At 32.9% G+C, this 26284-nt stretch overlaps 1 protein-coding gene, 1 long non-coding RNA gene and 2 other non-coding genes across 5 annotated transcripts; all 4 read left to right on the top strand.

Moving 5' to 3' along the window:
* Positions 1 to 1435: 1435 nt before the first annotated feature.
* LOC123918246 lies at positions 1436 to 13361 on the top strand. The gene is made up of 5 exons (XR_006812734.1): positions 1436 to 1528; positions 4827 to 4886; positions 9068 to 9730; positions 11068 to 11218; positions 12708 to 13361. It is a non-coding gene; the product is annotated as an uncharacterized LOC123918246 (long non-coding RNA).
* LOC123919259 lies at positions 9105 to 9243 on the top strand. The gene has a single exon (XR_006813167.1). It is a non-coding gene; the product is annotated as a small nucleolar RNA snoR143 (small nucleolar RNA).
* LOC123919258 lies at positions 12714 to 12871 on the top strand. Its single transcript, XR_006813166.1, has one exon. It is a non-coding gene; the product is annotated as a small nucleolar RNA snoR143 (small nucleolar RNA).
* A 5532-nt stretch (positions 13362 to 18893) lies between the features above and the next one.
* Positions 18894 to 21851, top strand: LOC123918245. 2 transcript variants are annotated; one of them, XR_006812733.1, is made up of 4 exons: positions 18894 to 19449; positions 19874 to 19955; positions 20515 to 20575; positions 20696 to 21851. XR_006812733.1 is itself a non-coding variant. In XM_045970242.1 (4 exons), exons 1-4 carry the CDS (start codon positions 19269 to 19271, stop codon positions 20820 to 20822), a joined length of 327 nt encoding a protein of 108 aa, XP_045826198.1. In that variant the 5' UTR covers positions 18894 to 19268; the 3' UTR covers positions 20823 to 21244. The 2 variants fall into 2 exon arrangements, 1 of the variants encoding a protein (XP_045826198.1); XM_045970242.1 differs by having other exon boundaries at positions 18894 to 19387; positions 20758 to 21244.
* The last annotated feature ends 4433 nt before the right edge of the window (positions 21852 to 26284 follow it).

Here is a 26284-nt window from a genome sequence, read left to right as displayed (position 1 = left end):
AAATTGGTCCCTTAAAGACCTTGCCGTTAAACATTTTAGTCTCTTCCGTTAACTTTTAACCCCAAAAGTATAAGGTGGACCAACACTTCAGGTGCTCCACCATAGACTTCAATAATTTTTTAATATTAACCATTGGATTTCCTTATCAAAAGAAAAACCATTGGATCTTGAATATCTATTATATCTAATAATGTACTACCAACACCTTGTTTTATTTTCCTTTCTTCATCTCCTTCCTTCCGTCTTCTTCATAAACTTCATCAACACAAATCCAGATTTTGAAACACTTAAAAACAAAAAAAAAAACTCAAAAACAAATTCACAGGCAGAGAAATTGAAAGAGTAAAAAGAAAGGAAACTGAGAACAAAAACCAGTAACCATAAACACCTCCATTTTCACCTATTCACTCACAATCATCTTCCACTTTCAACAATCACAACAACCATCTTCCACATCCATCACAAATCAAACGAAAAAACATAAACAATAAGAGAAACAGAGACAAAAAAATTAAATCAGAATGGATTTGTGGCAAAGTTGTGCATATGTTTATATTGATTTTGGTTTGGTTTTGAGTTGGATTTGTGGCAAAGAATAAGAAATCAGAATGGATCTAAGCTTTTTATTTTGAAATTGTTTTGTTTTTATTTTTTTATTTTGCAGGTTTTGGGGTTTGATTTATGGTTAGAAAGTGGTTTGAGTGAATTTGGGGTTTTTTTGGGTGTTTTTAGGGATTTCTGTTTCTAATTTGAGGATTTGGTTTCTTTTTTGGGGTTTGTTTGATGAAGTTGATGATGAAGATGAAGAACAAGAGAGAGAAGTTATAATCTTTTTTATTTTAAATTTTAACTTTAAGTTTTTATTTTAAAATTAAATGATTTACCTAGTAAGCAGCCATGTAAGCACCCATGTGAGCAGCCACGTAAGCATCCAGTTCTCCACCTGTAAAAATTAACAGTTTCTGGACGGAAAGGACCAAAATGTTTAACGGCAAGGTCTTTAAGGACCAATTTGGCCCTTTTTTTCTTTAAGGGACCAATTTGAAACCATAAATATCTTTAAGGGACCAATTAAGTAATTAAGCCTTCAGGTAATAAGGGAGAGGACAAAAACAAGAATTTTTGTCTCCCACCGAACCACGGGACAACTTTTTGTCCACAATACAACTATAAAATATACGAAAATACTCATTTTATTTTCGAATATGAAAATATTATCGCCCTATCTTTCTCCTATATAGTTTTGTCCTGTCAATTATTATCTTGTTCTGTCCTATACGGTTCTGTAAAGTCCTTGCTGTTTTACGAATCAAACGCAAACAAACATTATTATAAAAACATTATTATAAAAAATGACTAAAAAAATGCACCAAATATAAAATTACTAGAACACCCCAGTCAAGTCACTCCCTCCGCTGTTCTCTCTCTCTCTCTCTCTCTCTCTCTCTCTCTCTCTCTCAGTCCCCAGGCGCTGCCGTGCCCTCCCCTTTCCGGCGACAATATTCCCCATTTCTTCGCTTCTTCCATGGTAACCCTCTATAATTTCGTTGATGGTACTGTTATCTCGCTTATTCTTCTACTTCAATCTTCGATTTCAAGTCTAACGCGTGTTATTCCCTTTTTGTTTTATGTTTAATTTGGTTTTTTCGTGGTTGTGTGTTGAGAAATTGCATGCTAACATGTGTTTTTTTGTTCTTTGGAAATGTGAAATGTTTGTATATTCAACTGAGCATGTTCCGTTTTCTGGTTTTTCTGTAGTATGTGTAAATGATCTGAAATATACTTCTAATTTTAGGTTATGTGAAATTAGCAATATGACACAAACAATATCATGTGGGATTTTGCATGCAATGGCTGTTAAGTGTTAACTGTTTCTTGTAGCCCTTAAAACATTTTTGTCATCTTTAATAGATCAACATTTTAGCAAATTTCTTGAATAGTAGAAAAGATGAAGTGGAGTATAATTAGCAAATTTTATTTATTAATTGTAGTTTATTTTGGTAGCCCATTTGAGCTTTTTAGTCGATCTCCGCCACTGGTTATTGTTGTTGATGTTGTTGTTTTAACTGAAAGTACATTAAATAAATTTAGTACGCTATGTTCTTAGTGTGTGGGTTAGATTCATTGTTCTTTTTGACTTCAGCTGTTTTGCTGAAGGTAGAAAGAAAGGGGCGATGATTACAATGAGAGAGGTCTTTAGTGGGAAATACCCAATTCAATCGGAAAATCAGAACCAAACATCTATCAATATCCAAACCAAAAAAAAGAAAAGAAAAGGAAAATATATCGAAGGTCGGAAACTTGAAGGTGCTGCCACACTCTTTTCACCAAAGGGTTTTGGCTTTGGTATCTCAGATTCTGTCTTCGTCTTCTTTTCTCATCTTCCTCTTTCTCTTACCGTCCCTTAAATTGAATTGGGTTTTTTCCCACGGTGATAGATATTTCCAAATTTACACTTGATATGAGCCCCTCAATCATTTGATATTCTTTTGTTATGAGTATTACTTTATTTGTTTTAAAAATTTTTATCCGGAGTCGTTTTTTTTGCACTGATTTTATTTGGGATGGGGAAACACTTTTGTTGTTGTCTTGTTGAAGATTCAGTGCGTACAAAAAACAGCTTTTGATCATAGCTACTGCTTGTTTCTGATTAACATATGAACGTGTTTTTCTGAAAGTTTGTCTTGTTGACTTATTGTTGAACTCTTGAAGAGCAGAAAAGTAAAGATGTGGAGTATAATTAGCATATTTGATTTTTTTTTTTGATAAAAATTAGTATATTTGATTTATAAATTATAGTTTATTTTGGTGGCCCATCTGAGCTTTTTATTCGAACTCCGTCACTGGTTATTGTTTTTACTGAAAGTACCTTAAGGAAATTTAGTAGACTATGTTCTTAAAGAGAAATTAAATGCTGACATCAAGTTTTGATGTGAAATACGGTGTCATTTGATTTTATGTATAATTTTGAAATGCATGTAGGTTGTAAAAGATAAAAAGTAAGAGATATATAAATATGTATACAATATCATGTATGTGTCAGTATTTTGACATTCAAATAACACAATTTGTTATTAAATATATAAGATCTTTTACTCTCGTTTATGTAATTCTCAATTTCCCCCCTATCTATTTTTCTTTAGTAGTAATAATTTCAATGTCTAAACTTAAGCTTTTTTTTTTTTGATAAATTTCTAAACATACAATCTTGAACATTTGGATGAGAACATGGAGAATTTTCATTAAAAAAGTAATTTAAACCTTTAGGAAAGGTGAAACCCTAGAAATGGGTGGTGCTCTATATATGTGTTTGGGTTAGATTCATTTTTCTTTGCCTTCAGCTGTTTTGCCGAAGGTAGAACGAAAGGGGCGATGATTACAATGAGAGAGGTCTTTAGTGGGAAATACCCAATTCAATCGGAAAATCAGAACCAAACTTCTTTCAATATCCAAACCAAAAAAAAGAAAATAAAAGGAAGATATATAGAAGGTCGGAAACTTGAAGGTGCTGCCACACTCTTTTCACCAAAGGGTTTTGGCTTTGGTATCTCAGATTCTGTCTTCGTCTTCTTTTCTCCTCTTCCTCTTTCTCTTACCGTCCCTTCAATTGAATTGGGTTTTTTTCCCCACGGTGATAGATATTTCGAAATTTACACTTGATATGAGCCCCTCAATCATTTCATATTCTTTTGTTATGAGTATTACTTTATTTGTTTTAAAAAAATTTGTTCGGAGTTGTTTTTTTTGCACTGGTTTTATTTCGGATGGGGAAACACTTTTGTTGTTGTCTTGATGATTCAGTGCATACAAAAAAAAGCTTTTGATCATAGCTACTGCTTGTTTCTGATTAACATATGAATGTGTTTTTCTGAAATTTTGTTTTGTTGACTTATTGTTGAACTCTGGAAGAGCAGAAAAGTAAATATGTGGAGTATAATTAGCATATTTTATTTATAAATTATAGTCTATTTTGGTGGCCCATCCGAGCTTTTTATTCAAACTCCGTCACTGGTTGATATTTTGACTGAAAGTACCTTAAAAAAGTTTAGTACACTATGTTCTTAAATAGAAATTAAATGCTGACGTCAAAGTTTTGATGTCAAATACGGTGTCATTTGATTTTATGTATAATTTTGAAATGCATGTAGGTTGTAAAAGATAATAAGAGAGATATTGAAATATGTATACAATATCACATATGTGTCTGTATTTTGATGTTCAAATAACACAATTTGTTATTAACTATATAAGATCTTTTACTCTCGTTTATCTAATTATCATTTTTCCCCCTATCCATTTTTCTTTAGTAGTAAATAGTAATAATCTCAATGTCTAAACTCAAACTTTTTTTTTTGATAAATTTCTAAACATAAAATCTTGAACACTTGGATGAGAACATGGAGAATTTTCATTAAAAAAGTAATTTAAACCTTTAGGAAAGGTGAAACCCTAGAAATGGGTGATGCCTCTATATATGTGTGTGGGTTAGATTCCTTTTTCTTTGCCTTCAGCTGTTTTGCCGAAGGTAGAAAGAAAGGGGCGATGATTACAATGAGAGAGGTCTTTAGTGGGAAATACCCAATTCAATCGGAAAATCAGAACCCAATTTCTATCAATATCTAACCCTTTATGAGGAATATGTTGGATTTGTTGTGATTGGGCAGTGGCCAGACAAGTGGAGATGGAGTCCACATATGTTTAGGTCTTTTGTCTCACACTTCTACTAATTCCATCTCCCATTTTCTTATCTTTAGCTATTGATTAAATTTAATTGTTTATTTTGATGTAATTATCAAATGACATAAATTTTGGGGTTTTGTAATTAGGAAGACATAAAGTAGTATGCACATGGAGCGGCCAGACAACCATAGCGATCGAATCCACAGGTGTTGAATTTTTTCATTTCTACTAATTCCATCTCACATTGATAAACCATTGTTGTTGTTGAGTGTTAAGTTGTTTATTTCTTGATTATTTGATTCCTTGATTTCTCCATTGTGTTATTCGCTTATCGATTTCTGGAAGAGTAGAAAAGAAAAGATGAAGTGGAGTATAATTAGCAAATTTTATTCATTAATTATAGTTTTTATTTTGGTGGCCCATCTTGCTTTTTAGTCAACCTCCGCCACTGATTATTGTTGTTGTTTTGACTGAAAGTGCATTCCGAGAGTTTAGTACGCTATGTTCTTAAAGAAAACAAATAAATTGACATAAAAAGTTTGATGTCAGATACGGTGTCATTTGACTTTTATGTATATTTTTGACATGCGTGTAGGTTGTAAAAGATGTAAAGTGAGAGATATAGATAGATGTATACGATGTAACATATGTGTCTCTATTTTGATTTTTAAACAACACATTTTGTTATTAAATATATAAGATCTTTTATAACATATTTGATTTATAAATTCTTGTTTATTTTGGTGGCCCATCCGAGCTTTTTATTCAAACTCAGTCACTTGTTGTTGTTTTGACCGAAAGCACCTTAAATACTTTTATTTTTTTGTTTTAACCACCGGTATCCGGCCCACTGGACCGCCTAATCTGGTTCCGGGGCAGGGGCGGAACTAGACACAAAATATTGGTGTGGCTAAAATTAAACATCTCTAACATAATTTTGAAGTTGATGTCGCACCACCACTTCTGGCACATCTACAAAATCATTTGGATAAAGTTCAACCATCCTTAATAATTTTTTCACATCAAAAGTTGCAAATGGCAATGAGGGACTCAACCATGAAACACATTGTAAAAGTTCAGTATTCTCTTCATCACAATAAAAATTTATGAAGAGGCGGAGAGAAACATACGTGTTCTATGTTCACTACTTCACTTGAAGTGAAGACATTTTTGTTGATTTTTAAAGAGAAATTAAATGTTGGCATCATAATTTTGATGTCAAATACGGTGTCATTTGATTTTTATGTATAATTTGGAAATGCATGTAGGTTGTGAAATATAAAAAGTAAGAGATATAGATAGATGTATACAATATAATTTCTAAACATAAATCTTGAATATTTGGATGAGAACATGGGAGAATTTTCATTAAAAAAGTAATTTAAATCTTTAGGAAAGGTGAAACCCTAGAAATGGGTGGTGCTCTATATATCTGTATGGGTTAGATATTTTTTTTTTTTTTGCTTTTAGCTGTTTTGCTCAAGTTAGAAAGAAAGGGGCAATGATTACAATTGAGAGAGGTCTTTAGTGGGAAATACCTAATTCAATTGGAAAATCAGAACCCAACTTCCATCAATATAAAAACAAAACAGAACAAGATGAAACAGACAAGGAATAGAAGGTCAGAACTTGAAGATGCTAACACACTCTTTTCACCAAAGGGTTTTGGCTTTGGTATCTCAGATTCTGTCTTCGTCTTCTTTCTCCTCTTCCTCTTTCTCTTACCGTCCCTTAAATTGAATTGGGTTTTTTTCCCACGGTGATAGATATTTCCAAATTTACACTTGATATGAGCCCCTTAATCATTTGATATTCTTTTGTTATAAGTATTAATTTATTTGTTTTCAAAAATTGTTTTGTTCGGAGTTGTTGTTTTTACACTGATTTTATTTCGGATGGGGAAACCCTTTTGTTGTTGTCTTATTGAAGATTCAGTGCGTACATTAAAAGCTTTTGATTATAGCAACTGCTTGTTTCTGATTAACATGAACATGTTTTTCCGAAATATGGTGGATTTGTTGTAATTGGGCAGCGGCCAGACAAACCGCAGAGATGGAATCCACGGTTGTTGAATTTTTTTGTCTCATCATTCTACTAATTCCATCTCACATTTTCTTACGTTTAGCTGTTGATTACAATTAATTGTTTATTTTGATGTAATTAGTAAACTCACATAAATTTGTTATAGATAGATGTATATGATATCACATGTATTATTTTGATGTTCAAATAACACGATTTGTTATTAAATATATCAAATCGTTTACTCTTTTATCTAATCCTCATTTTTTCCCCTATTTATCTTTCTTTAGTAGTAATAATCTCAACGTCTAAACATATATCTTTTTTTTTTTTGATAAATGTCTATAAACATAAATCTCGAACATTTGGATGAGAACATAGAGGATTTTCATTAAAATAAAAGTATTTAATTCTTTATGAAAGGTGAAACCTTAGAAATGGGTGGTGCTTTATATGTGTGTGTGGGTTAGATTCATTGTTCTTTGCCTTCAGATGTTAGAAAGAAAGGGGCAATGATTATAATGAGAGAGGTCTTTAGTGGGAAATACGCAGTTCAATCGGAAAATGCAAACCCAACTTCTATCAATATAAAAACAAAACAAAGCAAGAAAAATGAATGAATGAATCAGCAATGAATAGGTCAGAACTTGAAGATGCCGCCACACTCTTTTCACCAAAGGGGTTTGGCTTTGGTATCTCAGTTTCTGTCTTCATCTTCTTTTTTCTCTTCCTCTTTCTCTTACTGTCCCTTAAATTGAATTGGGTTTTTTCCCACTGTGACAGAACTTTCCAAATTTACACTTGATATGAGCCCCTCAACCATCTGATTTTCTTTTGTTGTGATTATTAACTTATTTGTTTTGTTCAGAGTTGTGGTTTTTTTTTCTTCTTCTTTGCACTGGTTTTGTTTTGGATGGGGAAACACTTTTATTCTTGTTGAAGTTCAGTGCGCACAGAAAAAGCTTGATAATAGCTACTGATTGTTTCTGATTAACATGAAAATGTTTTTTAAAAATATGGTCGATTTGTTGTAATTGTTCATTTTGATGTAATTATGAAGACATAAATTAGTATGAACATGTATACTATCAATTTTAGGTTATGTGAAATAAGCAATTAACAATTGGGCAAAAACAGTATCATGTGGAATTTTGCATGCACTACTCAAAGACTGTTAACTGTTTGTTGTAGCGCTTCAACATTTTCTGATCTTTAATAGATCAACAATTTTAGGACAGGGCCTAAAATGATGTAATGTTATATAGCAAAGAGAACATATTAAAGGAAAATGTTTACATTCCATACGGAAGTAATTAGTCCTATTGTACAAGTTTGGTGAATTAGCATGCATACTGATATTGTGTATGTATCTCAGATTTGATTTCTGCTTAACCATTAATAAACCATTGTTGTTGAATGTTTGGTTGTTGTTTATTTTTTTATTATTTGATTCCTTGAGTACTCCATTGTGTTATTGACTTATTTTTGAACTCTTGTAGAGCATAAAAGTAAAGATGAAGTGGAATATAATTAACATATTGGATTTATAAATTCTAGTTTATTTTGGTGGTCCATCCAAGCTTTTTATTCAAACTTAGTCACTTGTTGTTTTGACCGAAAGCACCTTAATTTTTTTTTTACTAAACTATGTTCTTAAAGAGAGATTAAATGTTGACATCATAATTTTGGAAATGCATGTAGGTTGTAAAATATAAAAAGTGAGAGAGATATAGATAGATATAGTATACAATATAATTTCTAAACATAAATCTTGAACATTTGGATGAGAACCTGGGAAAATTTTCATTAAAAAAGTAATTTGGATCTTTAGGAAAGGTGAAACCCTAGAAATTGGTGGTGCTCTATATTTATGCATGGGTTAGATTGATTTTTCTTTGCTTTCAGCTGTTTTGCTCAAGGTAGAAAGAAAGGGGTGATGATTACAATGAGAGAGGTCTTTAGTGGGAAATACCTAATTCAATTGGAAAATCAGAACCCAACTTCTATCAATATAAAAACAAAAATGAACAAATGAAAAAGAAAATGAATAGAAGGTCAGAACTTGAAGATGCCGCCACACTCTTCTCACCAAAGGGGTTTGGCTTTGGTATCTTAGTTTCTGTCTTCTGCTTCTTTCTCCTCTTCCTCTTTCTCTTAACTGTCCCTTAAATTGAATTGGGATTTTTCCCACTGTGACAGAACTTTCCAAGTTTACACTTGATATGAGCCCCTCAATCATCTGGTTTTCTTTTAATACGATTATTAACGTATTTGTTTTGTTCAGAGTTGTAGTTTTTTTTTTTGCACTGTTTTTATTTTGGATGGGGAAACAAACACTTATGTTGTTGTCTTGTTGGAGTTTCAGTGCATACACAAAATAGCTTGATTATAGCTGCTGCCTGTTTCTGATGAACATGAGCATGTTTGTGAGAAATATGGTGGATTTGTTGTGATTGGGCAGCGGCCAGACAACCATAGAGATGGAATCCACAAATGTTGAGTTTTCTTGTCTCACACCTCTACTAATTCCATCTCACATTTTCTTATCTTTAGCTATTGATTAAATTTAATTGTTTATTCAGATGTAATTGTTTATTGACATAAATTTTGGGGTTTTATAATTATGAAGACATAAAGTAGTATGCACATGGATACTGTGTTTGGAATCAATTTGCTGCATTTGCACTATTTTAATTCTCTTTTAATTTGATAAAAATTAAGAGCTTTCAGATTCATATTAATTAATACTGAAGAAAGGTTTTTGAGGAATGCTATAGAATTGCATGCTAAACATTGATCCTTAGAATTTTGTGAGACATTGATTAGTTTTTAGTGCGAACTTTTTGTTGTGGCATACTGTTTTCCAGAGTATATGTCCAACGTTGATGTCTTGGAAGTTGAACGCATCCACCATTCCTTTATAGACCTTTTGTTTACGTTTGTTGATGTAGGTTAAATTGGGGAGTGAAGTCAAAACCTGATGTGGGATATAGCATTGACTGCTTCACACAAAACCAATGCTTGTACAGTAAGCATCCCTGTTTTACTATTATTAACTTGCTTTCAATCTTGTAGTTTCCTGTAAGTTATTTTGTTTGCCATTAAGCATGACCGTATGACTTGCACCTGCACATATCCATCCGAACCTGCTAAATTTACATTGATTTAGTGTGGGTATTCCTCAAAACACTTGTAATAGGTGGGGTTTGGTACCCAATTTTGAACCCTGAAGAGAATCTGGTTGATTTTTTTTTTTTTTTTTTTGTGGGAAGGTTGGGGTGGGGGAGGGAAAACCTGCTCTCAGCATGCCTCATTGCCTCTTGTGTTTGCAATTCTTTGGAAATGACTAATTTGATAATTTTGGAAGTATTTAAATCTTTAGGAAGGTGAAAACCTTGAAACGGGTTGTGGTCTATATAAAGTGTGTGTTAGATTCACTGTTGTTTGCCTTCAGCTGTTTTGCTGAAGGTAGTAAGAAAGGGGCGATGATTATAATAGAGAGGCCTTTAGTGGAAAATACCCAATTCAATCGGAAAATCAGAACCCAATTTCAATCAATATCAAAAAAAGAAAAGAAAAAGAAAACAGATATAGAAGGTTAGAACTTGAAGGTGCCGCTACACTCTTTTCACCAAAAGGGGTTTGGCTTTGGTACCTCAGATTCTCTCTTCTGCTTCTTTCTCCTCTTCCTCTTACTGTCCCTTAAACTTGAATTGGGTTTTTTTTACCACAGTGATAGATCTTTCCAAATTTACACTTGATATGAGCCCCTCACTATCTGATTTTCTTTTGTTATGATTATTAACTTGGTTGTTTTAAAAAAAACTGGCTTTGTTCAGATTTTTTTTCACTGATTTTATTTTGGATGGTGAAACACTTGTTGAAGATTCAGTGCGTAAAGAGAAAGCTTGATTATATTTATAGCTACTGCTTGTTTTATGATAAACATGAACATGTTTTTGAGAAATATGGTGGATGTTGAGTTTATTGTCTCACACTTCTACTTGTTCCATCTCACATTTTCTTATCTTTAGCTATTGATTAAGTTTAATTGTTTATTTTGATGTAATTATTAAATTGACATCAATTTTAGGCTTTTTTAATTAGCACATATAGTAGTATGCACATGGGTATTGTGTTTGGAATCAATTTGCTGCATTTGCACTCTAATTTTCTCTTTTAATTTGATAAATTAAGAGCTTTCAGATTTATATTTATCAATATTAAAGAAAGGTTTTTTGGGGAATAGAGATGGTATAATATTGCATGTTAGACTTATGAAATGTTTATACCTAATGTCTAGGAAGTTGAATCAGTCCACCATTCATTCTTACCTTGACCTTTTGTTTACATTTGTTGATGTAGGTGGTTTACATTTATTTACACAGGTAGGAGTTCATGGTTCAGTTCAGACTGAATACTGAGTTGAACCGAACCATAACAACCGTTCAATATACCGAACCTTTATAGTCTTCCGTCGAACTGAACCAGACCGTATTAATAGCTCAATGAACAGGTTCTTGATACTGAACTGTTAACACAATTTTTCTCAAACCAAATATTTTGATTGTGAATCGCTTTCTTTGAACTATTTTTTTATATGGGCCGCTTTTTATGACACCGATACACTGTTACCTCCACCTTTGATATCTTCCTCAATTTGCTGCGTTTGCACTATTTTTATTCTCTTTTAATTTGATAAAAACTAATAGCTTTCAGATTCATATTCATTATTACTGAAGAGAGGTTTTTGAGGACTGAGGATGGTATAGAATTTTATGCTAAGCATTGATCATGAGAATTTTGTGAGACATTGATTAGTTTTTACAGTGTGAACTTTGTGTTGTGGCATACTGTTTACCTAGGTGCATGAAGTAGCAATTTGCCATTGCATATGTGCAATTTTGAAAATGTCAGCTTAAGAAATGTTTATACATAATGTATTGGAAGTTGAATGCATCCACCATTTCTAAATATTGACCTTTTGTTTATGTTTGTCGATGTAGCTTAAATTGGGGAGTGAACATTGAATTAAGACCGTGCAAGTGAATATTTTATTCGAAGTTATAAAATTAAGTTACTATCACAAGTATGCTTACTTTTGAAGGTGTAGCAAGTTCAATGGTTTCTACGTAACAGACTAAATAATACTATCATTTTTCAGTATAATAATTGTCACATGTCTGCATTTAGGACTCCATTAGTTGCTCTTAGAGATCAGTCTCTAGAATCGAAGTCAAACCTGATGTGGGATACAGCATCACTGTTTCGCTATTTTTAATTTGCTTTCAATCTTGTAGTTTACTATAATGTGACTGTCCCTATCTATCTTAATGTGAAATGTTTGTATATTCAACTGTTTCACTATTTATCTTTCTTTAGTAGTAATAATCTCAACGTCTAAACATATCATTTTTTTTTTTTTTATAAATGTCTGTAAACATAAATCTCGAACATTTGGATGAGTACATAGAGGATTTAAATCTTTACGAAAGGTGAAACCTTAGAAATGGGTGGTTCTTTATATGTGTGTGGGGGTTAGATTCTTTGTTCTATGCCTTCAGCTGTTAGATAGAAAGGGGCAATGATTATAATGAGAGAGGTCTTTAGTGGGAAATACCCAGTTCAATAGGAAAATCCGAACCCAACTTCTATCAATATAAAAACAAAACAAAGCAAGAAGAAGCAATGAATAGGTCAGAACTTGAAGATGCCGCCACACTCTTTTCACCAAAGGGGTTTGGCTTTGGTATCTCAGTTTCTGTCTTCTGCTTCTTTCTTCTCTTCCTCTTTCTCTCACTGTCCCTTAAATTGAATTGGGTTTTTTCCCTCTGTGACAGAACTTTCCAAGTTTACACTTGATATGAGCCCCTCAACCATCTGGTTTTCTTTTGTTACGATTATTAACGTATTTGTTTTGTTCAGAGTTGTAGTTTTTTTTTTTTTGCTCTGATTTTATTTTTGATGGGGAAACCACTTATGTTGTTGTCCTGTTGGAGTTTCAGTGGATACACAAATAGGTATATTATTAGCTGCTGCCTGGTTCCGATGAACATGAGCATGTTTGTGAGAAATATGGTATTGGGCAGTGGCCAGACAACCATAGAGATGGAATCCACAAATGTTGAGTTTTCTTGTCTCACACTTCTACTAATTCCATCTCACATTTTCCTATCTTTTGCTATTGATTAAATTTAATTGTTTATTCTGATTTAATTATTAATTGATGAATTTTGGGGTTTTATAATTAGGAAGACATAAAGGAGTATGCCCATCGATAATGTGTTTGGAATCAATTTGCTGCATTTGCACTATTTTAATTCTCTTTTAATTTGATAGAAATTAAGAGCTTTCAGATTCATATTATAACTAATACTGTAGAAAGGGTTTTGAGGAATGGAGATGGTATAGAATTGCATGCTAAACATTGATCCTGAGAATTTTGAGACATTGATTAGTTTTTCAAGTGTGAACTTCGTGTTGTGGCCTGTTGTTTACCTAGGTGCATGAAGTAACAATTTTCCAGAGTATATGTATGTGCAATGTTGAAAGTAAGAAATGTTTATACATAATGTCAGATTTTACTAAATCCACCCCTTCACACCCAACACAATGAAGGTATTGGAGGCTGCAATGAAGGCAGCCCAAATGCCGCAATTAGGCTGATGGGGGCGGACCGCAATGAAGGCGGAATTTCCAACACACCCCCTCACGCTCGGGCCCAATGGGCCTGAAGTGTGGACGATGCGGGAAGCCCAACAAACAATAGATCTATGATAGGCTCTGATACCAACAAAATGGGATTGCTAAGAGAAAAAACAGGCATTTGTTAGATCAAACACGTGCTATATCATTCCAAAATAAGGTTCCCAAGAAGTATTGGGGAGAGGCGGTTTTTACCGCATCGTATCTCATAAATCGTTTACCTTCTAGTGTTCTTGCCTCTAAAACTCCTATGGAGGTTCTATCATCATTTTATCCTGATGTGTCCACCTCTTGTAATCTCATTCCTAGAATAATTGGGTGTAAGTCGTTCGTCCATATCCATAGTGATGGTAGAGGGAAACATGATCCTAGATCCTTAAAGTGTGTCTTTATAGGGTATTCTTCCACCCAAAAGGGTTACAAATGTTATCATCCGCCATCTAATAAATTCTTTGTCTTTCGAGATGTCAACTTTCACGAACAAGAAAGTTACTTCGCTCAAACTCATCTTCAGGGGGAGAGGACAAGTAAGGAAGATGAGTCTCTTATACTTCCTGACCTTAATCTCGGACCAGAAGTTGAGGCTGAAACTAGAAGTGACAATGTTGAGACTGAAATTGATCCTAAAAATGTTGAAACTAGAGGTGACAATGTTGAGACTGAAATTGATTCTGAAAAAGATGGGAATGTTGGTGTTGATGTAAGATATGGGAAGAATTTAGTATACACAAGGAAAAAGAATACCATTCCTGAATCTACTCAGATCCATGAATCCAATCCAACATTACATGAAGTAACTTTCTTCGACCCTTCAAAATCTTGTGATTCAATTTCCGAATTTTCTCTTGTTCAGGTACCAGAATCTAGGGGTGATCGCGGTGCGGTTTGGTTCGGTTTTGAGCATAAAAGTCATCCTAACCGCGAGATAAAAATGCATGCGGTTCGGTTTGGTTCGGTTGATTTTTAAAAAGTCATCCAAACCAAACCAAACCAAACCAATGCGGTTTGGATCGGTTCGGTTGGTGCGGTTTAAAACATAACGATTGTACCGAACAATTTTAAGCATAAAAAAAAATAAAAAATTGAAGTTCCAAAATAACATTGTAGTACCAACAAAAATTATTTATCCAAAATAACATTATAGTAACTTACAATTTTAAATATATAAAAAAATTGAATTTTCAAAATAACATCACGGTACCGATAAAATTTGTTTATTTAAAATAACATTACAACACCAAAATAAAATTTCAGTACAAAAAATAAAAACAACTTGAAGTTCGATTAATTTGGTCGACTGACTTGGTAATTGGGCATGTATATTGGAATATAAATATATTTTCTTTTACGATATTGGAATATAAATATATAATAGTAACTTAATGCGGTTTTTGCGGTTATCCGCGGTTTTTGCGGTTTGCGGTTTTGCGGTTTGCGGTTTGCGGTTCAGTAAGAAAGCCATCCAAATACATCCAAACCAAATGCGGTTTTTACGGTTTTCGGTTTGGTTCGATTTGCGGTTTTACTTTTGGATTGGTTCGGATACGATCACCCCTACCAGAATCTAGCTCAACCTTACAAGAACCCAACCCGATAAAACACAAAAATCCAAAATCAAGAAACTAGAATCTAAAGACTCGCATCTCCCAATTGCCCATAGGAAAGAAACTAGAACCTGCACCAACAAGCCACTTTACCCTCTATCCAATTACTTATGCTTTGAACAGTTATCAACTACCCATAAAGTCTTCCTCACAAGTCTAAACACTACCACAATACCTACTTCCTTATCTGAGGCATTGTCTGACAGGAAATGGAAACAAGCCATGGATTTGGAAATGGAGGCACTTGATAAGAACAATACTTGGGAATTAGTTTCTCTACCAAATGGAAAGAAACCTGTAGGGTGCAAATGGGTATACACTGTAAAATACAAGGCTGATGGATCTATTGAGAGGTACAAGGCAAGATTGGTAGCCAAAGGGTTCACTCAGACTTATGGAATAGATTACTCAGAGACATTTGCTCCAGTTGCAAAAATGAATACAGTTAGGGTGATATTATATTTAGCAGCTAATTACAATTGGAACTTGCAGCAATTTGATGTAAAAAATGCTTTCCTTCATGGAGAACTTGAAGAAGAGATCTACATGGATGTACCCCCTTGGATATCGTGAAGATATTGCTGCCAACACCGTGTGCAAGTTAAAAAGGCTTTATATGGGCTAAAGCAATCACCACGAGCTTGGTTTGGAAGATTCACTAAAGTTATGGTTGGTTTGGGCTTCAAACAAAGTCAAGGAGACCATACTTTATTTGTTAAACACTCTGAGTCAGGGAGAGTCACAGTGTTATTGGTGTATGTGGACGACATTATCGTAACAGGCGATGATGAAGAGGAGCAACAAATGTTAAGTCAACACTTAGCTAAGGAATTTGTGATTAAGACCTTGGGAAAATTGAAGTATTTTTTGGGAATAGAAGTGGCTCACTCTAAGAAAGGAATTTTCATATCCTAACAAAAATACATTACTGACCTTTTGCAAGAGACCGGCAAGACAGCATGCAAGCCTGCATGTACACCAATTGATCCAAATATAAAGTTGGGGAATGCAGAAGAAGATGTTGCGGTTAACAAGGAAATGTATTAAAGATTGGTCAGCAAACTAATATATCTATCACATACTAGACCTGATGTTGTTCAATATTTGAAAGGAACCCCAGGTAGAGGAATTTTGTTTGAACGAAATGGAAGTGTGGGGCTTGAAGCATATATTGATGCTGACTATGCAGGGTCAATTGTGGATAGGAGATCAACTACAAGATATTGCACTTTTTTAGGCGGAATTTCTAACACACCCCCTCATGCTCGGGCCCAATGGGCCTGAAGCGTGGACGATGCGGGAAGCCCAACAAACAATAGATCTAGGATAGGCTCCGATACCATGTCAGATTTTATATTGGGCCTAACTCATCCACACAAAACCGGCTTGTAAGGTGAGGATTGCCAAGAGTTTATAAACACTACACAGGCCATATCTCTAAGCAATGTGGGACTAAATCCACCCCTTCACACCCAACACAATGAAGGTATAACACAATGAAGGTATTGGAGGCTGCAATGAAGGCAACCGAAATGCCGCAATTAGGCTGATGGGGGCGGACCACAATGAAGGCAGAATTTCCAACACATAATGTCTTGGAAGTTGAATGCATCCACCATTCCTTTATAGACCTTTTGTTTACGTTTGTTGATGTAAGTTAAATTGTGGAGTGAAGTAAAAACCTGATGTGGGATACTGGGATACAGCATTGACTGCTTCACACAAAAAACCAAAGCTTGTACACTAAGCATCCCTGTTTTACTTTTATTAACATGCTTTCAATCTTGTAGTTTCCTATAAGTTATTTTGTTTGCCATTAAGCATGGCGTATGACCTGCACCTGCACATATCCATCGGAACCTGCTAAGTTTACATGGATTTAGTATGGGTTTTCCTCAAAACTCTTGTCATAGGTGGGGTTTGGTACCAAATTTTGAATCCTGAAGAGTTTTTTTTTTTTTTTTTTTTTGCGGGAAGGTTGGGGTGGGGGAAGGAAAGCCTGCTCTCTAGGGATGACAATGGGTAGGGTACTATAGTACCCATCCCCACACCCGCGGATTGAAAAAATACCCGTACCCATCCCCATACCCGCGTGGGTAACAACTTTTGCCCCCGTCCCCATACCTTATGGGTACACCCATACCCGTTACCCGCATTTTTACTAAAAATAAATTGATCAATTATAAAATATCATATAATTTTAATAGAATTAAAAAAAATTTAAAGATTTTAATATTGACTAATGAAAATTATAAACAAAATTATTACCAACCTTATGTTAAAGTCCATATTTATGTTAAATATTCACATTATTTTTATATTATGTTATAAATAAACATTTTTATTAAAAATATGTAATAGTTTAGTAGAGTTGTATTGTTTTAAATTGATTTACATATATTATAATATACTAATATAAATAAAATAAATAAATATATATTATGCGGGTATGGGGCGGGGTGGGTACTAAGGTACCCGTACCCGCACCCATACCCATTCATTTTTGCGGGTAATTACCCGTGCCCGTACCCAAAATGCGGGTTTTTACCCTACCCGTTGTGGGTAATTTTTGCGGGTACCCTCTGGGTATGGGTCAAATTGCCATCCCTACTGCTCTCAGCATGCCTCATTGCCTCTTGTGTTTCCAATTCTGCATGTGATGGCGTGTACACTTTGGAAATGACTAATTTGATAATTTTGGAAGTATTTAAATCTTTAGGAAGGTGAAAACCTTGAAATGGGTTGTGGTCTATATAAAGTGTGGGTTAGATTCACTGTTCTTTGCCTTCAGCTATTTTGCTGAAGGTAGTAAGAAAGGGGCGATGATTATAATAGAGAGACTTTAGTGGAAAATACCCAATTCAATCGGAAAATCAGAACCCAATTTCTATCAATATCAAAAAAAGAAAAGGAAAAAAAAAAACATTTAGAAGGTTAGAACTTGAAGGTGCCGCTACACTCTTTTCACCAAAAGGGGTTTGGCTTTGGTACCTCAGATTCTCTCTTCTGCTTCTTTCTCCTCTTCCTCTATCTCTTACTGTCCCTTAAATTTGAATTGGGTTTTTTTACCACAGTGATAGATCTTTCCAAATTTACACTTGATATGAGCCCCTCACATCTGATTTTCTTTTGGTATGATTATTAACTTAGTTGTTTTAAAAAAAATTGGGTTTGTTCAGATTTTTTTTTTTCACTGATTTTATTTTGGATGGTGAAACACTTATTGAAGATTCAGTGCGTAAAGAGAAAGCTTGATTATATTTATAGCTACTGCTTGTTTTATGATAAACATGAACATGTTTTTGAGAAATATGGTGGATGTTGAGTTTATTGTCTCACACTTCTACTTGTTCCATCTCACATTTTCTTATCTTTAGCTATTGATTAAGTTTAATTGTTTATTTTGATGTAATTATTAAATTTACATCAATTTTGGGCTTTGGTAATTATGATTACATATAGTAGTATGCACATGGATATTGTGTTTGGAATCAATTTGCTGCATTTGCACTCTTATTTTCTCTTTTAATTTGATAAATTAAGAGCTTTCAGATTTATATTTATCAATATTGAAGAAAGGTTTTTTGGGGAATAAAGATGGTATAAAATTGCATGTTAAACTTATGAAATGTTTATACCTAATGTCTAGGAAGTTGAATTCATCCACCATTCTCTCACATTGACCTATTGTTTACATTTGTTGATGTAGGTGGTTTACATTTGTTTACACAGATAGGACTATTCATGGTTCAGTTCAGACTGAAAACTGAGTCGAACCGAACCATAACAGTTCAATAAACCGAACCTTTATAGTCTTCCATCGAACTGAACCAGACCGTATTAATAGCTCAATGAACCGGTTCTTGATACTGAACCGTGAGCACAATTTTTCCCAAACCAAATATTTTGTTTGTGAATCGCTTTCTTTGAACTATTTTTTTATATGCGCCGCTTTTTTTGACACCGATACACTGTCACCTCCACCTTTGTTATCTTCAATTTGCTGCGTTTGCACTATTTTTATTCTCTTTTAATTTGATAAAAATTAAGAGCTTTCAGATTCATATTCATTATTACTGAAGAAAGGTTTTTGAGGAATGAAGATGGTATAAAATTTTATGCTAAGCATTGATTCTGAGAATTTTGTGATTAGTTTTTACAGTGTGAACTTTGTGTTGTGGCATACTGTTTACCTAGGTGCATGAAGTAGCAATTTGCCATTGCATATGTGCAATTTTGAAAATGTCAGCTTAAGAAATGTTTATACATAATGTCTTGGAAGTTGAATGCATCCACCATTCCTTTATATTGACCTTTTGTTTTGTTTGTCGATGTAGGTTAAATTGGGGAGTGAACATTGAATTAAGACCGTTCAAGTGAATATTTTATTTGAAGTTATAAAATTTAGTTACTGTCACAAGTATGCTTACTTTTGAAGGTGTAGCAAGTTCAATGGTTTCTAAGTAACAGACTAAATATAAGACTCATTTTTCAGTATAATAATTTTCACATGTCTGCATTTAGGACTCAATTAGTTGCTCTTAGAGATCAGTCTCTAGAATCAAAGTCAAACCTGATGTGGGATACTAGGATACAGCATTGACTGCTTCACGCAAAACCAAAGCTTGTACAATAAGCATCACTGTTTCGCTATTTTTAATTTGCTTTCAATCTTGTAGTTTTCTATAAGTTATTTTGTTTGCCGTTTAGCATAGCAGTAGGACCTGCACTGGCACATATCCTTCCGAACCTGCTAAATTTACATTTAATGTGTTTTCCTCAAAACTCTTAAGTCATTGGTGGGGTTTGGTTCCCAATTTTGAACCCTGAAGAGAATCTGTTTTTTTTTTTTTTTTTTGCAGGAGTCTAAGGTTGGGGCGGGGGAGGGAAAATCCGCTCTCGGCTTGCCTCATTGCCTGTGTGTTAGCAATTCTGCATGTGATGGTGTGTGCACGCTTGGAAATGACTAATTTGATAATTTGGAAGTATTTAAATTTTTAGGAATGTGAAACCCTAGAAATGAGTTTGCTCTACATAAAGCGTGGGTTAGATTTACTGTTCTTTGCATTCAGTTGTTTTTTTGAAGCTAGAATGAATGGGGCAATGATTATAACGAGAGAGGCCTTTAGTCGGAAATACCCAATTCAATTGGAAAATCAGAACCCAATTTCTGTCAATATCAAAACAAAGATGAAAAAGAAACCAACAAAGGTCAGAACTTGAAGGTGCCGCCACATTCTTTTAAGTTTTCACCGAAGGGGTTTGGCTTTGGCATCTCAGATTCTGTCTGTCTTCTTTCTCCTCTTCCTCTTTCTCTTACTGTCCGTTAAATTGAATTGGAATTTTTCCCACAGTGACAGATCTTTCGAAATTTACTATGAGCCCCTCAATCATCTGATTTTCTTTTGTTATGATTTTAACTTATTTGTTTTGTTCAGATTTTTTTTGCACTGATTTTATTTTGGATGGTGAAACACTTATGTTGTTTTCTTGTTGAATGAAGATTCAGTGCGCACAGAAAAAGCTTGATTATAACTACTGCTTGTTTATAGTTATTGAGAAGGGTGAGAAAAGAAGATTTTACTATATTTTTCTTGCGTTTTGAAAAGTGTATCTTTAGAGAATTTACCTATATGAAGCGTGACAAAAATGTTCTTATATGATATGTACATGATATTCTGCAGGTTAGTGGGGAAAGTTGCTAGCAGACTCAAAATGTCTTGATTGTAGCTACTGCTTGTTTCAGATAAACATGTTTTGCTTCTCAAAGAAGGATCTCTGTTTTCAGTAACATGGTGGGGTTTGTTGTAAGTGGGCAGCGGCCAGACAACTGTAGCTATGGAATCCACAGGTGTCGAGTTTTTTATGCCTCACATTTCTACTAATTCCATCTCACATTTTGTCATGTTTAGCTGTTGATTTAGTTTAATTGTTTATTTTCATGCAACTATTAAAAAGGCATAAATTTTGGGGTTTTGTAATTAGGAAGACATAAAGTAGTATGCACATTGATACTGTGTTTTTGGAACCGTTTTGCTGCATTTGCACTCTTTATTTTTCTTCTCTCTTTTGATTTGATATAAATTAAGAGCTTTCAGATTTATAATAATCAATACTGAAGAAAGGTTTTTGGGGAATAGGGATGGTATAGAATTGCATATTAAGTATTGATCGTGAGAATTTGGTGAGACAATGACGAGTCTTTACAGTGTGAACTTTGTGTTGTGGCATACTATTTACCTAGGTGCATGAAGTAGGAATTTGCCAGAGAATATGTGCAATGGTGACATGAAGCATCTCTGTTTTACTATTATTAATTTACTTGCAGTCCTAGTCTCCTATAATTTATTTTGATTGCCATTAGGCATGGTAATAGGACCTACACGTATCCGAAGCCGCTGAATTTGCATTGATCTAGAATGAGTTTTCCTCAGATACTCTTAAGCCTTTGACATGGTTTGTTACCCAATTTTGAACCCTGAAGAGAATTTGGTTGGGTTTTTGTTTTTGCGGGAGTGTAGGGTTTGGATGGGGGATGGAAAACCATAAACCCGTCCTTGGCTTTGCCTCATTGCCACATGTATTTGCAATTCTGCATCTGAAGAAGGTAGATGCTTTGCAGTTGGATTTGAAGGACAAGGAAGAGTCACTTCAAGACTTAGAAGATCTGAACCAAACACTGATCGTTATGGAGGGAAAGAGTATTAACGAGTTGCAGGATGCTTGAAAAGAATTGATTAATGTAAAAAAAAAATTCCCTTCGAAGTTCACTCATTTGTTGGATTAATTTGGAAGACTAATGATCATCTAGTTTACTTGTCTGGCTCATTGGCTGGTAAATTTTGGTTCCTTTCATTTTTTATATTTACATTTCTTGATAGTTCAAAGTTGGATGAATAGCAACTGAGGTGAGTCTATGATATCAGATTCCTCGTATTAAGACTAACAATAACTGTCTAGTTAAGGTAAAACGGTTAAAAATAACATAGATTTTAATTTTATAATTCAAAATATAGAAAAAATGATTTTGGGCCTGAAATGATTTATATTAACATAAAAAGATTTATATTCTAATCAATAACAATAAAGTATTGTATTAAATTTTACACCCCTGATTTATTAATACTATTACTCTGTAAAAATGATTTTGGGCCTGAAAATTGAACTATTGCAGTTTAATGTAATATATTAAGTTCTTATTTTTTTTTACAAAATGTAATGTATTAAGTTTTACATCCACTTAATTTACTAATACTATTACTAAAGAAAAAATTGAGGCTTCATTTTTAAGAGGGCCACTTCCACTCCTCCCATGAAATTTAATTTGGATAAATTAATAGCTTAATTGTACTTTTGGCTCCCTAAGTTTCAGAAATTTGTAATTTTGGTCCCCTAACTTTCAAAATAGCAGTTCTAGCCCTTATCTTTACACTCTTTTTCAAAAACTCAATTTTGACCAAGTCAATATCGACGTGGCAAGTCATTTAAGTAATTCAGTTGTCATGTCAGCTTATTTTATCACTTAATAATTACCAAAAAAATAAAATCAAAATAAAGAGAAATGGAATAAGTGAAGCGAAGAATATTACAATGGTCATGATACCTTGAGTATACTTAAAAGTGTTGGGATCGGCTTAACACTTAAAGATAGTTCCATCTTCTTTTCGCAAAAAAATTCTAAATCTTTGTCCTCTTCTTTGTTCTTGTTCTTCATACTGCAAATTTTTTCCAACTATTGATTATTGATTCTACAATTCAACAACACAAGATTCTGTTACCGCTTTCTTCTAATTCTCAGTAACAATCCCTTTAAGTTGCAAAGCTTATATTAAAAATTGATTACAACATCACCAAAAAAATCTTTAATTTCAATAAAAAAATCCTTCAATCTTCAACTTTGTGTCTCCCTCAATAGCACGACCAAACCATCTTCAATTTTAAACACTCCCTTGTAAAAATGAAAACCGGAAAAAATGGGGTACAAAAAAGACACAACAACGGTGAGATGGCGAGCAATCAAGGCGACGGTCTTTTGTAGAGACAACGTCGTCGATCTGTTTGGATAGAATGAGTAATATTTCCAAAAACAAGAACATGAGAACTTGAGGAATCCAGGAAAACAAACATCGGAGAAGATGACTTCTTCCATTCCTTTTTATTTTATATTTTTATGTGTTATGAATAATTTGGTGGATGTCCATTAAGCATTGGCCCATTCCACTGGCCCATTATATTGTCCTATAAATATGACTTGTATTGTCATGTAAACACACACCTTGATGAGAATAATACAATCTCTATTCTTTCTCTCTTCTCTTCTTCTCTCCTCTATACTTATATATTATTACTCTTGCTTATATTTCATAACACGTTATCAGCACGAGCTTACCAACTGAGGTGCGCAATTCTTATTCTATTTTTATGAAATCACAAGTAGTTTTTATTTTTGATTATTATATGATTATGAATCGTTTGAACCTTGTATACTTATAAAGATCAAATAATAATAATTAAAATTAAATAAATAAATAAGCATCATTCCTTTATGTATTTAATTGATTCAATGTTGTTTACGCTTCGTGATATCCGACATTTGTATGGTGAAGCATAACACTTTGATCATTAATATTACATAAAATGTTGATCAATTATTTATTTATTTATTTATTTATAATATGTATTTTGGATGTTGGATAATGTTTGAGTTTCGTGACCGACAATAGTCTGGTGAAGCATCATTATGCTTCGTGACCGACACCTGTATGGTGAAACATCGACACTTCGATCATCCAAAAGAACTTAAACATGTTTAAGAATTCATAATCTTGGTTCTTGAAGAACCTAGACAGTTAATACATGAATTCCCGAAGAATTCATAATCTTGGTTCCTAAAGAACCTATTCTCAGTTCCTGAAGAACTTAGACATTTAATACATGAATTCCCGAAGAATTCATAATCTTAGTTCCCGAAGAACTTAAAAAAAATTAGTTTTGTTCCTGAAGAACTTACGAAATATCATCATTTATCACCATGCATCCCTAATGGATTGCACATCAAAATACTTTATGTGTTATATAGTTCCTGAAGAACTAATAAAACAACTTCTTTTTCGCTTCAATGAATTCTAGATGAATTCAATATTCCTACATCCTTGAAGGATTGTAAATTGATAGTGATTTATTATATAGTTCTTGAAGAACTCAATAGATAAAATTGTAAAATTCAAATTGCTAAGTAAATTTTACAGAAAGCATGTAGCATGAATCACACCGTTTGTTTTTACGGCCTGCAGTAATATAACCTTAAAAACAAAGGTCAATGGCCGTATTGATTTTTCCGTTAAAAATTCTAAATTATGACAAATCTTCATATTTAATATTGTTTCCAAATATAACTATCAATGTTTTATTTAAATATATATATATATATATATATATATATATATATATATATATATATATATATATATATATATATATATATATATATATTCCTTATGGATTGTTTTTTTTTATATAATTGATTTTGTTTCCATATACCAATTGTCATACTTATAACAAAAGAGATAGAAACTAATTAACTTACCTACTTTTAAGGCAATTTGACAAAAGAGGAACACAAGTGTGCAATTTTTTTTTTCGGATACCAACTTATTCACTAATATTTTGGTACTTTAAACCAACTTTTCTAAACTTAAGGCCCATCCAAACAAAGTTAGATCTTCATTAATATACGCAAATTAAAGAAATAATTTTTTTTTGAGTATGTTGAAAAATCAGTCACATTTGTGATTGAACAAAAGAAAAATTGTTGGATATATTTTTAATTTTGCAATATTTTACTATATTTATTTTATCTCCTTTTGTTGCTATTAATTTTAGCATCGATTTTTCTATGGCATCACCTGCATTTTTAGGCTGATTTATGATTTATTATGATTACTTATCCTGAGTATAATTTTTTTTATATATGGTGTTGTTCAATTTTATACTAAGGATTATACATGCACAAATAATTTTTTTTAGCCTATTTTCTTTGTGTAAAGAATTGTACATGATCTGAAATTTTCTCAAATGATTAAGTGAGATATGTTAAAGAGAAGAAAAATGAAGTTTTGTGATGTGGTTAAATCACCTTAATTGTTAATTAATGGATATTAGTTATAATTTTGATTTGACATTCATATCTATTTTTGGTTACTGTCTTAATTTCTTTGAAATTAACCTTCCTTTCTTTATATGCAATGATCATGTCTTTGTAACTTATATTTTTATATGACATTATTTTTCAATATGAATAGTACACCTATTTTCCCCTTGATTAATATTATATGATCATATCTCAATTATTTTAATTGTATTCAAGGTATGCAATCGTTTATCGAAATCTTTTAATTATTTGGCAATAATATCTCTTAACTAGTTGCCAATCAATTTTTTTATAACCTTTCTCATATTTTAAACGCAGAATATTATAGAGAAAGTAATTAATGTTGTGGTTACAGAAAATATAAAATAGGTCAATTATGTACATTTGGGTATAGTATATATTGTTATATGAAGGTGCAAAATTATACTTATATGACACCTATTTTGAAACAAATGAAGAGATGTTGAATATCTCTATGACACATATTTTGAAGGAAATAAGTCTAATGAGAAAGATATAAACCAGAAGTTTATATACTACACTTATAAATATATTAGTGCAATCGAAGCACAAATTATTGTAAACCAGAAGTTTACAAAGGTCATCCCGGATTTATTATGACGCGAAAAATAAATAAATAAATATATATATTGAAGGGCCCGAAGTTCCTTCATTCTAATAATTTTTATCGGTTACTAATTCCCAAAAGAAATTGATAATTTGAGATTTTGGACCATTTAGATATTTTGTGACTTGAATTGATGCATCAACTAAATTGGTCACATGCATGTTTACTCACAACCAGAAGTTTGTGAGTTTGTTTTCTCAAATAGTTTTGCTAAGATCTCATTTTCTAAATTCTTAGAAAATATTTGATAAGTATCGTATGTCAATTGAAATCGATATCAAATAGAATATGATCATACAAAAAATGGACTAGAAGATCCATTCTTTAGACGTCTAAAGTAATTACATGACTGATACTTATGAGATCATAACTTCTAATTTATATTTTGGGAACATTCAAACATGTATATTGAGATACTAATTCGCATCAAGCCAACTAGTTATTATAAGTTCTCCCCTAATTTACAATTTGAACTTTGTTTATAAACATGATTCC

Source organism: Trifolium pratense, linkage group LG3, assembly GCF_020283565.1.
Source record: "Trifolium pratense cultivar HEN17-A07 linkage group LG3, ARS_RC_1.1, whole genome shotgun sequence".
Classification (NCBI taxonomy): domain Eukaryota; kingdom Viridiplantae; phylum Streptophyta; class Magnoliopsida; order Fabales; family Fabaceae; genus Trifolium; species Trifolium pratense.
Note: the sequence above shows the minus strand (reverse complement) of the source record. Positions and strands in the feature narration are given on the sequence as shown.